Source organism: Pipistrellus kuhlii, unplaced genomic scaffold (assembly GCF_014108245.1).
Source record: "Pipistrellus kuhlii isolate mPipKuh1 unplaced genomic scaffold, mPipKuh1.p scaffold_m20_p_8, whole genome shotgun sequence".
Classification (NCBI taxonomy): domain Eukaryota; kingdom Metazoa; phylum Chordata; class Mammalia; order Chiroptera; family Vespertilionidae; genus Pipistrellus; species Pipistrellus kuhlii.
The window spans coordinates 15857468-15870165 of NW_023425584.1; the positions used below are offsets into that span (position 1 = coordinate 15857468).

The 12698-nt window shown below is 54.9% G+C and overlaps 1 protein-coding gene across 2 annotated transcripts in view; it reads right to left on the bottom strand.

The window, feature by feature from the left end:
• Window positions 1–2115: 2115 nt before the first annotated feature.
• The window catches only part of GALNT10 (polypeptide N-acetylgalactosaminyltransferase 10), a 176778-nt gene continuing 166195 nt past the window's right edge, over window positions 2116–12698 (bottom strand). For both annotated transcript variants that reach the window (XM_036424767.2, XM_036424766.2), the window contains 4 exons: window positions 10184–10405; window positions 8209–8325; window positions 6351–6500; window positions 2116–5868 (listed from right to left, as the gene is read on the bottom strand). In XM_036424767.2, coding sequence (XP_036280660.1) covers window positions 5710–5868; window positions 6351–6500; window positions 8209–8325; window positions 10184–10405 — 648 coding nt within the window. In that variant the 3' untranslated portion in view covers window positions 2116–5709. The remainder of the gene's footprint in view (window positions 5869–6350; window positions 6501–8208; window positions 8326–10183; window positions 10406–12698) is intronic.

The window sequence follows — 12698 nt, forward strand, 5'->3', positions numbered from 1 at the left end:
TGTGTGTGTGTATCTGTGTGAGCATGTGAGTGCACCACAGGCCACCGCCCGGCCAGCCCTCAATCAAGCCAGACGTGAGGGCAAGAACTGCAGGTCTTGGCACCCAGGTATGGCTAAGCCAGGCGGCCCAGGCCTTGAGGGGGAACAAGAGGAGGCAGCTGCCTGAGGCCAGAGGCTGGCAGAGCTGTGAGCAGCTGCAGAAAGGACGCTCTGGATACTGAACCCTGGACCCACTTTAGCAAAAGTCCAGGAGCTCTGGGGTAGGAGACACCAGCAGAACCGGAAGGGGGTCCCATTCCCATCCGTGTTGCTGAGCTTGGAAAATGAATCCTTATGACCGGGGCCATCACAAACTCCTAAATGCAAGATTCAGAACTATGAGTCCAGGCTGCCCAGGATCTATTAATTTGCTCCCCTTCCCCCAGTGTGTAGGAAGATCTGGAGGCCCAGGGAGAGGAAGGGTGCAATGCGTGTAACAAACGTGGGAGCACTCTGTCAGGTCTGTGGGTTGGGAGGGGAGGGAGGGGAGGCCCAAAGTGTAATCCGAAACTACGTTACTCAAACTGTATTTGTCCATCCAATACTCATTGGGCTCCTACTAGGAACCCTCAAAGCCCCCGTCTCAACGGAATAGAGAGAAAAAGAAGATTCAAAGCTTTGAGGAACTGCAAAGTTCTCTAAAGCTGTTTCTGAACGAGGACCCGGAGCTCCCACTCTGCAGCCAGGCCCCTTGGGTACCTGGCTTCTCCTCACTGAGGGCTTGGGAGGATGAGAAATGCCCTCTCTGTTCTCACCCACCCCAGCGCTGGTGACTGAGAAGGCACCCAGGCCCAGCTGCTTGGATTTGTTTCTCACCCTTAGGCCTACTGTGTGCCCAGCTCCCTGAGCAAGTCCCTCTGGCTCCAGCGTCAGCCAAGGCCACATCTGATGCCCTCACTCTGCCCAGGTTAAAACCTCTCATGGTTCCTCTGCTTTTAAAATAAAGACCAGACTCCATCACATGGCCCCTCCTGCCTCTTCGCTTTCTCTCCACTCAGCTCCAGCCCCACTAACCTGCATATCTGTCACCTCCCTCCACAGCAACTTCACACCTGTTGCCCCCCAACACCTGGAATGCCTTCCCTCTCCTCCTTTTTATTCCTAGGAAGCGTTTAAGCTCTTTAAAGAAACCCATTACAATATTTAGAAGAAAATTGTCATGATCCCGGGTGGTAAAAGACTTTTCAAAAAACAATGGAAGCTGCAAAAGGAAATATCCACCCTCTCCGGGCTTAAACCCGCCACGGTGGCCAGTGAACACTCCCCCTTTCCTGCTGTCAGCCTTCTCCAAGCTGTGTTCCGCAGCGCCCTCTGGTGGACCCTGTGTGACAGCACAGCGGGCAGCACTGCTCATGGTCCCCTGCAGCTCCATGTCAAGACTCAAAACACAGGAACATCAGTGAGGCTGGATCTGGAAATGTCTCGTTTTTACTGAGGAAAACTGAGGCCAGACAGTGGGTTGGACTCACACCAGATCTCAGCAAGCCTGCGGCAGAGCCGGGCCAGCCAGCACTCTTCCCACCACAGGGTATCACACAAATCTCATACTTCAAAGTATCAACATGCTTTGGTAAGTAGAGGCTTTGGCTGATGGGTGAGCATCAGAAAGGAGCTAAGCTATGTCATGTTGTCGCTGTCCTCCTGAAATCCTCCACTCCTGGGTGTAGTCTGTCGAGGGCCACCCTGCTTACTGCTGTGAGCTCACCTCCTCTGTGCCTCAGGGCCTTTGCACTGGCTCTTCCCTCTGCCTAGAACTCTCTCCCCACATTGCCTCTTGGCTCACACTCCCTCATGTTTTCCAGCTCTTTCAGACAGGCATTCCCTGGCCATCCTTCCCAATGCTGAGCAAACTGCCAAGTTCTCTAAATCTGTTTCTGAATAAGCACGGCACTCCAGCCTCAAAACTATCTGGTTTTATGTCCTTCCCTCGCCCTACTCACATCTGAAATCATCTTGGTCAGTTGCATTAGGTCTTGGGAGTTTGCTCAGTGCCACCAACAGAGGGCCAGGTACCGAGCAGGTGAGGAAAGGTGGAACGGGGAGTGGCGCGTGACAAGGAATGAACCAGAGACCACGTTAGAGAAAGTCTGGACTTTTACTCAGTCACAATCACAACTGTACATGAAATCAGTTCTTCACAAAGGCGCGCTTTTCCAGGCAGGAGAAGAAAGGCCGGTGGTCTCGAGCTCTCTCTAGGGAATCATCACTAAGCCCCTGGGGACCCCAGTTTTCTAGCCCAGATAGAACAGGAGCCTGACCCTATGGTCAGGCACCGGACCTTGTCACTTGGAATGTAGACCCCAGACCCACCCCAGAGGTGGCAGTGGGCTTCGGCTCAAGATCAAGTTGAACTAAAATATGACTAGGATTTTTCACAAAGACCATCAGCTGAAAGCAAAGAGTCCCAGAACAGAACCACACTCCTTGCCCCTCTCCCACACTTAGAAATCTCCAGAAAACACTGAAAATGCATAGTCTACCAGGAATTATACGAGATCACCCATCTGCACAAACAGGGGGTCGTTGAAGCAAGGATTCCAGATCTCCCACTTACAGCTGTAAAGTGCTTTGCAGCTCGTTTAATCCTCCAGAGACCAGAGGAATGGAGATGCACAAAAAGAAATCCAACAGGTAGGAGGTCTGAAAAGCGCCTCTAACATGGGCTTTGGGGATCCAGAGGCCCCATCTGAAGCAACTGCTCTCTCTCCTGGACCTAATGTTACTCTCTCTCCCCCCATACGTACCCCCTCTGCCTCTGAGCAGTTTCTGGACTGTTTTTAAAGCTGAAACAAGCTCCAATCGGAGGCAATGGCTTTTCACACAGGTGCTGGCACACTGGGCCACCTCCAGAGCCCTGTCCGTACAGCGAGATGCGCTTATATTTTGAAATGTTTCTGGAGTCCCCTTTGGAAGGGCTGCTGGTGACCACATGGTCATGATACATTTTAGCCACTCATTTGTTTTGTGATTTCATGCTCAAAATAAAGCCTTTAGAAAAAAAAGGGGCCCATGTTCTCACCCCTGCATTTGCACAGTCTCCAGGCTGTTTGATTTGGGCATCAGCTGGGGGTGTGAGCAGGACTGTGAAATCCTGAAGACAGCCAGTCTAAAATAAATGAGGCCAAGACAACGAGTGGCCAGTGTTGGCAATCAGCCAGCTGGCCAGCCAGGCAGTGACCCTGTCTCCTGCCATCCCTGTTGCACACCTTGCCAACCAGCAGCGCCTACAGATGTGGGCTCAGCAATGACGGAGGCCGGAGTGCTCGGAGGACCTGCCCATCCCTTGTTGAGGGAGCGAAACCAGACTCAAAAGGAGACCCAACAGATGGGCGGGAGGAAGGCTGCTCCTGCTCTCCACATGAGGCCCAGTGATGCCGAGAACGCGCATCCACTTGGAGAGGGCCCATTTGGAAACCCAGCCAGCGCTCTGCACTCTGTCCGGGGGCTCGGAGGGGCGGGGGCTGCAGACACGGCCTCTGAACAGGGCCTGTCCCAGGGGCCACGGAGGCCCCTTTAGGCCACAGACTAACTACACAAGCTGACCAGCTGCTCCTTTAATCTGGAGTGTCACATTAACGGGAGCAACTGCTGGCCTCTGCCCTCAGGGGGCATCTCCATCCCAGATCCTGCTCTAGGCCTAACGCTCCTGCTTGGAATTCAACATTATGGAACAGACACTCATCCAATAGGATCTGCACATACCACCAACCCCCCATCCCCTCCCCCCCGCCCCCCAATCCCTACCCCTTATGTCTGTCTAGCAAGGCACTAGGAAATGGTTCAAGTTTAGGGATTTGCTGTACATTTGCATTTTTTAAAAGGCACAGTTTTTATTTTAATGATGCTGCATTGCTCTCTGATGAGGAATCCTAAATCGACTCTCCAAGCTGCAGCACTCTTGTTACCCTAGGTTCTGGAAGGGGCCTCATCTTCGACTCCTTCCCACCAAGGGCCGCTTCCAAAGACAATGCCCACTGGGAGAGGACACCGGGGCTCAGCAAACAGGCTTGGCCAGCACAGGGCGGCCTCTCCAGCGGAGAGGTGGCCAGAGCAGGGCTTGTGCGGGGCAGACAGGAGTGACGCTCTGCCAGCTGCACGCTTAATTGGGGTGGTTCTCCCGACCCTCCCCCCCTCCCCTAGATCACTGACGGCCTTGAGATCAGCCAGCATCTCAAAGGCAGATTTGTGGCTCTGTTCCCAGATTTACGTCTCAGTTATTTAACTGGCAAACAATACAATCGAGAGAGCCGACTCTAATTGGAATACTGATTTCAAGTACTTCCTGGGCTGGCTGATGGGAACCATAGGCTGCAGAAGGCCATGTCCATCGCTGGATCAGTGCGTGGCAGGCTGGCTGCGGAAATGCTTCCTGTTTGTCGGGAGCCTTCCGGGAGTGTGGCATGGGATGAATGGAGCTAAAGGTAAACGGGAGGGACTGCGTGGGGACCTGGGGGGCATCCGTTCCGGGACACAGGGGTGGGAGGCTGCAGGGCTTCCGGTCTGGCTGAGGACCATGTCACAACAAGGCCTCTGGCGGGAGTGGATGGACACAGCCCCCCCCCGGAGTGGGACTTCTCAGATTGTCTCTCGGCTGAGGGCTGCCGTGGCTGTATTACCCCTGGCTGCCTCCTCTAATCACAACATTCTAGGAAGTCATACTGGATGCCAGAATCCCAGAATCCTGGGTAGCATTCTAGCCTGTGATCAAATTAGAGCTCTTTACAAATTGTAGAGTTCGGCGTGAGAACTAGAACCATAATGAGGTCAGAGACCAGGCATCCTCCATGGTCTACCCGGGAGGCCTCTGGACTTGGGAGGTGAGCACTCCACACCTCTGTGCCTCTCCCGAGACAAGGAATTGCCAGAGAGAGAGAGAGAGAGAGAGGAGGGATGGAAAGAAGAGAAGTGGAAGTAGTGAACAGGGAAATTCAGCCAGAATTTCTGGTTTGGGATCTTACTAGGCCTTTTCCATGGGCCCAAGGCCATCGGAAACAGCCTAAAAAAGCTGATGGCTGGGCTGTCCTTGTGCCTGGAGGGCACACAATGGGCATCTCCAGCTCCTAGAGAGCAAGGAGAGGCACCTCGTATGTCCACACTGCAACGGAAGGCATGTCCGAGGGCCCAGCTTGTGAGCCGGGGCCTGGCAGCTGTGGGTGCTCAGGACGGAACACTCTGAGGGCCCGCTGTGCGGCCTGGGGCTGGGACAGAGAACGAAGATAACTGCACTTACCCCCACGGCTGGCCAACACCACAAGATTGACACCAGCAGCCCCTTCTCTGCTGCTGCAAATGGGGGTCATGTGCTCACGGCTGCCTTGAACAGGCAAAACTGCCTCTTTCTGAAGGACTGCATACGTGAGCCGCGTTCTGAGTGGCCTAGGGCTGCCCTGGCGTTTCCCCGCAAAATGCTCAAGGGAACACGGCGACTGGAGGCCGGCCTGGACTTCCACGGTGCCATCAGGGGTTAAAGCAGGTTCTGCCGCTCGTGGGGCCGCTCGTGGGCTCTGCTGTCCACACCCCTCCACAGCGTGGGGCCTCAGCACCAGCAGCCGCCTGGCCAGCACCTTGGCATCGCGGTGCCCATGGACGCCCTGCCTCTCCGGGAAGAGGAAGGCGCAGTGAGCTGAGCGGCAGGGGGGACCCCGCCAGGCCTGCGGCAGACACGTGGGCTCAGTTGCTGTTGAACTTTTCCAGGACGGATGAGTTAGTGTGTTCAAACAGCCACTGCTGGGTGGGAGAGGAGGGGTTGCAGATGTTCATGAAGATCCTGTGGTCGCTTTCGCTGCAATCCATGCAACTGCCACTGACGGGGTGGTACAGGCTCTTGTCCTGCAAAACACGGAGGTATGTAATCAGCGAGGCAGCGCCAACAGCAGCGGCAGGAACTACGGGCAGGGCAGCGAGGCGGTGGCCGGCCAGCCGCTCGGACCTGTGTGGCTTTCCTGCTGAGCGCACAGTGAGACACTGTCTGCCTCCCTCGTGCGCCTGAGTCGTGCCCACCGGGATGTGGGCATACGTGAAGTAAGCCACGTCCGGGCCTGGGCCCTGACCATCTCTAGACAGTCTGCATTGGTCCTCCCTGTGTGCATGTTTAATGGACGCAGTTACCAACAGTTCAGATTCCAGAGGTTTCACGGAAAACTCTGGATTTCGGGCCTCTCTCGAATGTCTGGAAATCAGGCAGATAGGCTTGTGGCCACGTGCGTGCGTGAGCAGGCTCTGTTGGCGGGAGGCAGGCCCCACGCTGCTTCCCGTCTGAAGCAGGCGGCCCGTCGCCCTCCTCCGCCCGCCCCTACCTTCGCCTGCCTTACCTTCCGGTATCTCCACAGCTGGTTGCCCTTCATGCCGTGGCAGTCGTAGAGGGTGGCCGGGCTGGTGTGGGAGACGGCGTCGAAGCAGAACTTCTTGGTGTGCTGGGGGTCCCCGGGCCGGATGTCCTCCCGCCAGGTGAAGGTGAACACCTGTCACATGGACATCGTGACAACGAGGCCGAGCCAGGGCACTTTACTTATTTTTTTAATTATGTGAAATTTAGATACAGAGGTCCAGAAAAAGGGAATGTTGACTACAGCCGTTCCCACCACCTTGTGGTGGATCTTGTTACGACTTTACCGCTCGCGCCCCCCCCCCCTTGTTTTAGAGCAAATCCAACATCATGGTGAAAGGGCAGAGCAAGGCTACAAGCAGAACTTCCCTTTTTGTTGAAGAGCCAGCCCTAGGTGCACTTAGTAATGATCTTGATGCTGGCCTTGAAAGAAAACACACCTCTATTCAAGGGAAAAATGCACCTGGCATGGCATTGAGATTATGGGCATATCTAGTCTCCGGCCTACAAGGTCATATAGCTGAGTTTATCTTCAAACAGGCTAGAAAGCAAACATTTTTAAACTGCAGTTTTTTTTTGTTTTTTTTTACAAAATAGTTCTAGTTGCCTAACCCACTCTTAAATCAGCCAATAGAAATGCAGAGGGAAGTAACCCGGGATAACTGGACCCTGGCCCTCATCCCACCAATCGAAACCAGCCAACTCAGTGGTCTGAGCTTCACCCTCCACCCAACCCTCAGCCCTATAAAAAAGCTGTACTCTTAGAACTAGGGCTCTCTGCATCTTGCCGCTGCGAGAGACCAGGCTCGAGCTTGAATAAAAGGCTCTTTGTTTTTGCACCGGACTCGGCTCACTGGTGGTCTTTAGGGATCTTGAAATCTGGGCATAACAATGGCCTTGCAGAATCCAGAAGAATTCGTCAAGAAGAACCTCTGTTTAATGAGAACTGTCATCGAGAAAGGACCCGGGGAAGCGGAAGCCGCTCAGAGGGAGGGCAGAGGTGGGCAGGCCAGCCTGGGCAGGGTGAGAGGCGGCAGGCGCTGTCCTTCCTCGGTGAGAACACAGCGCACCTGCTGACGTCTGTGTCTGCACAGACCCGCCTCAGAGGCTTTATCAGTGTCGCTTCCAAAGTCCCAGCAAACCCACGGGGAGGGGCCTGGAGCCCAGGTTAGGAGGAGGCCGTGTGAATCAGCATCAGGGACACTGCTCAGACGACGGGACCTCTGAAAGCCGAATGCAGCCTCCTGAGGGTGAGCGGCTCTCCCAGCAAGGCTGAGGCTGGCCCGCACTCCCGTTCTCCTGAGCTCACCTCCTGGGAATGGCCCTGGGGAACCCATCCTACCTCTCCCCTTCTTCGGTGCGGCTGACCACACCCCAGGCTGTGGGTGTGACCTGGGCCTGATCACGTTCCCACCGTTCCCACCGTGCTGGGCTCAGGAAAGCCAGCACGTGAGAACTCCCGGGAGGGACCTGCCTCCCACTGGGGGGCTTGGCCTCTGCTGCCCCGTGGGGAGGGGCAGGCTCTGAAGGAAGCCGACAGAGAGAGAAGCAGCGGAGAGACAGGGAGAGACCCCGATGACATCACCCAGACTTTTCAGTGACATGCGCCCATGACTCCCTTTTTGGGAAGGCCACCCACCCGTGCTGCTGCCGGGTCTGGTGACCAGCAGTGCACACTGAGGGTTTGACCGCAGGGTGAAGGATTCCTCTTTCCAAGGTGTTCAGGGAGCCTTTCTGACTCGCTCCCTGGCTGACTGTCACTCGGCACTGACCAGGGCCGGTCCCTCCCAGTCCCCACACCTGGGCACAGAGAAACCAGCGCCAGTCCCCGGGAGGGGACCCACCTGCATGTTGTTCCAGGCGGCCTCACCGCGGCCCCGGACGCAGCTCTCCAGCCTCAGCGGGGAGCCCGCAGCCCCGTGCTTCGTGTCCACACACAGCCCGGTGCCCACACTGCGAATCTGGACAGAAAGAGGGAGAGGTGGACTAGTGAGGCGCTGTGGGATTCCCCGGGGGGCCCCTACGGGGTGGAGGGAGGAACCGAAGCAGAGACTCAGAAGGGCTGGGCTCCGAGCTGTCCTAACGGAGCCCGGGTTGGGGCAGTGCCTGGAGCCCCTCAGGAAAGGATGCTCAGCCCACAGAGGGCATCCTCTACCAGGCGTCTTCAAACTATGGCCCGCGGGCCACATGCGGCCCGCAGAGGAGTCTGATCTGGCCCGCCAGGTTTTTTGGGCAGTGAGCGCAGCCGAGGTGTTACAGTAGGAATTAGTAGTTCATATAGTCCGGCCCTCCAGCTCTCTGAGGGACCGTGATCTGGCCCCCACTTTAAAAAGTTTGAGGACCCCTGCTACACCCTGCTGTCTTAGAGCACAGTTCCGGGGGGCGGGGGCTGGAGGGGAGGCAAAGGAAGGCTCCCTGGCTCACCCTCAGAGAATTTGAACCCTCTCCCCAAGCTCCACCACATCCATGTACAAGTGAGAGGGTCCTCTGAGCTCGGAGGCCCAGGAGCCAGGAGCCGGCGACTGAGCCCTGCCCCGGGGAAGACTGCCCGCCTCCCCAGCAAGACGGGCTTCAGGGCCTGTGACAGGAGTCGTGGCCCGGAGCCCCTCACTCAGGAGGGCCTGTGCTGGATCACAGCGCTGCTGACTCCGTCTTAACATGTTTAATCATTTATCTCTGAACGTGTGAGTGACATCTGATGGAACAGCGGAGCCGAACTGTGAGCAGAGGTGACACGTGCTGCAGGAGCATCCCTGCTCTTTTCTCCACACCTGTCTTCGCGGCGGCTGCGGTGCCCAGAATTGCGGGATCCCACATGCCGGGAGTGGGGGGGCGGGTGGGGGGATGGGGCATGTTTCAGCAAGACTGAAGGGGAGTGTGTGCCGTCATCTAAGGCTAAGTGGGCAGCTTTCCTTTCCAGCCAGGACTGGCTCCGCTGACTGGTATCATCAGATCCTGGAAGGAGCAGGAGCTCTGGTAACACAGTCCGTTCCCACCGCCTTATTTCCCGGGGCCAGCCAGGCGCTTAAGTAGCGGGTCACATCTCGGAGGAGAGGGAAGTGGGTCACCCGGAGCTCCTTTTCCTGCAGCTCTTCCTCACCCACCGGCAAGCCCAAGGGGGACAGCGTTCACCTATCCGCCTGTCCATTCCGAACAGTGTTTCCACTGTTTTGGTAAGAAATACACATGTGTACACAAGGTTTGAAATGTCATCGGTCCTACCACGCGTTAAATGCCTTATGATGTGCATTTAAAACTGGTAGTGCACAATATAACGGTAAATGGTAATATTTATGTTAATCACTTAAAGTTTTGATTTTCCGCTACTTGGGTCATTAAACAGAAAGATACACACACCAACAAAACAAACAAACAAACAAACAAACAAAAAAACCAAAACAAACCCAAAACCAAAAAAACAACAAGAAACAAAACAGCCGGACCGGTTTGGCTCAATGGATAGAGCATCGGCTTGGGGACTGAAGAGTCCCGGGTTCGATTCCGGTCAAGGGCCTGTACCTTGGTTGCGGGCATATCCCCGGTGGGGGGTGTGCAAGAGGCAGCTGATCGATGACTCTCTCATCGATGTTTCTAACTCTCTATCTTTCTCCCTTCCTCTCTGTACAAAATCAATAAAAATATATTAAAAAAAAAAAAGAAATAAAACAAAGCTAGAGAAAGGTGGGGAAGGAGGAGGAAGTTTCACCACGGATACCTTTCTGGCACGTCTCCCTGCCCTGTGAACAGGGGCCCGTGTGTGCTCGGGGCAATGGTCTGTGCACTGGGCCAGCCGGGAGCTGGCCCTGCCCTCCGGCTCACCTCGCCCCAGGCTGCGGCCGGCGGCTCCACGGGCGGGTAGAACTTGGGCAGGTCCCAGGCGATCTGCGTCATAAACCACTTGAAACTCTTGCAGTTGAGGGAGCTGCGGAGCTTCTTCTGGGCGGCGACGTCCCCGGCGGAGAGGTGGCGGTACTCGGGCCGGCGCTGGTAGATGTGCTCGGCGTACTCGTCCATCCACACTTCCGCCACGCGCTTCAGGTTCTGCAGGGGCGGCAGCAGGGGCAAAGGTCAGGCACCCTGAAAGGCGGAGGGCTGGGCGTGGGGTGCAAAGATTCTGGAGGTTGAGGCCACTCTCTCTCTCTTTCTTTTTCTTAAAAAATATTTTTCATTGATTTCAAAGAGGAAAGGAGAGGCTGAGAGAGAGAAACATCAATGATGAGAGAGAATCACTGATCAGCTGCCTCCTGCACGCCCCCTACAGCCAGCAACCTGGGCATGTGCCCGGACTGGGACCCGAACCCTGACCCCCTGGTTCATAGGTCAACACTCAACCACTGAGCCATGCCAGCTGGGCCAGTCTTTCTTATTTCACATTGTTGCACCAATGACCTCAGCCCCACCATGTCTGTAAACCACCTATGTCTATCATCTATGTGAGCTTTAAGGACGCTACAACTTATGGTTGGGTAACAGGCTGTTGTATTCCAGGCCCGTTCCCATCCCCTCCTGTTCTAGGGATGGCCTCCCCCCGGTTTTTCTTTGGGGACCCACCTCCGCTTCATTGGTATCTCACGTGGCACAGGACTCAGCCAGGCTAATGGGAATACAGACAGCCCTGGACACGGGGACTGGTCAGCAGGGAACCTGTGATCTGAGCCAAGCTAATCAGAACCAACAACATCTGCTAGCCCTGGAATTTCTGCTGGAACTATGGCAAGGGATCACCGTATTTCTGCTTGGATTGCTCTGAGGGGTAAGATGCCAGCCAGAGCAGCTGGGCTAAAGCCCGTCCGAGGCTGAAGTCAACCCAGGATGAAGAGGAGCTGAGGGCTGGAGGGAGGACCCGGATGCAGCCACGCCCAAAGCCCCAGCCACTTTAGAACTCTCCTTTTACACCGACAGCCAATTCCCTTTCTGCCTCAGCCAGTCTGAGTTGGGTTACTGTCATTTCAATTAAAAGTGCTGACCGAGTTGCACGGTAAAAACAAATTATAATTTGCAACCAAAAGGTAGAATCCCTTCAGCAGCTGGAATTTTAAACAGCTTATTTTGAGGTGGGACAGTTCTGCTATTTTTATTATGAAGCACAAGGATTATCCATAAAAAAATAAAATAAAAAATAAAATAAAAAAAAAGACCACCACATTCCTGGCAAGCTGAGCAGACCTGGAGGCAGAGCAGTGACCAACGTGCCTGTCCCATCTGCAGGGCAGACGCCACCTGCTGAGCATCTGCCAGCTGCTCTGGAAGAGCACAGCGCCAGGGTTGAGGGGGAGGGGGGAGTTCCTGCTCCACCATCGCCTGCCCTCGAACCCCTGGCCGTTGCCAGAAATCTCCTCTCCCCTTTCACACACACGTTTAAGTCTCCAGGCTTTATCTCCATCATAAAAACATTTTTTCCGACTGCGGTTTTCCAAATGTTCTTCTGAAGGGTGCAAGCGAGTCAGCACCCAGGCTGTTATCAGTCTTTCACGCCTCAGGGAAAATGACGGCTCTAGAAGCAGATGTTTTCTGTACGGGGCCAGATCATAAATACTTTAGGCTTTGCAAGCCATATGACCTCAACTCGGATGATGTAGCTATAAAGCGGCCCTAGACACTGTGTAAACGAATGCGTGTGGCTGTGTGCCAATAAAACTTTATGGACACTGACATTTCATTTTCATGTGTCACAAAATAATCTTTTGACCCCCTGTATCCCCCCCACCTCCCTTCAACTATTTAAAAATGTAAAAACCATTCTAGGCTCACGGGCCACACGGAAACAGTTCGGTGACTCCCGAGTGAGGAGGAAGGAAGCCAGTAGGAGGAGGCTCTGGTACCAAAGACAAGACTCACCAACTCCTCAACTGTGCTGCCTCTGAGTGTGGGACTGGGAAGCGAAGGAACTTCCTTGCCACCGCCTCCTTCCTGAGTGCTGAAGAGGTTAGGACAGAGGTCAGGGGCAGCGCTATCCCCAGCAGGCCCCGGCGTGGCAAAGGCTGGGTGTAATTTAAGACTGTGCCCGGAGGAAGCTGAAGGCCTGACGGCCTGACCTCTCCCTTCCCCAGGCTGCCCACGGCCCCCTCCCTTGGCTCACGATCTAACTCACTCCAGCCGCAGGCAAGCGTGGCCCTTCTGACCAAGGCAGGGTGCTGACATTCTCCAGCCTTCTTCTTACAGGACCAAATCACATATATTTTCATTTTAGTTGATATTTATTTTTATTAAACATTTTTTTAAAAAATATATATTTTATTAATTTTTTTACAGAGAGGAAGAAAGAGGGACAGAGAGTTATAAACATCAATCAGCTGCCTCTTGCATACCCGCTTCTGGGTATGTGCCCACAACC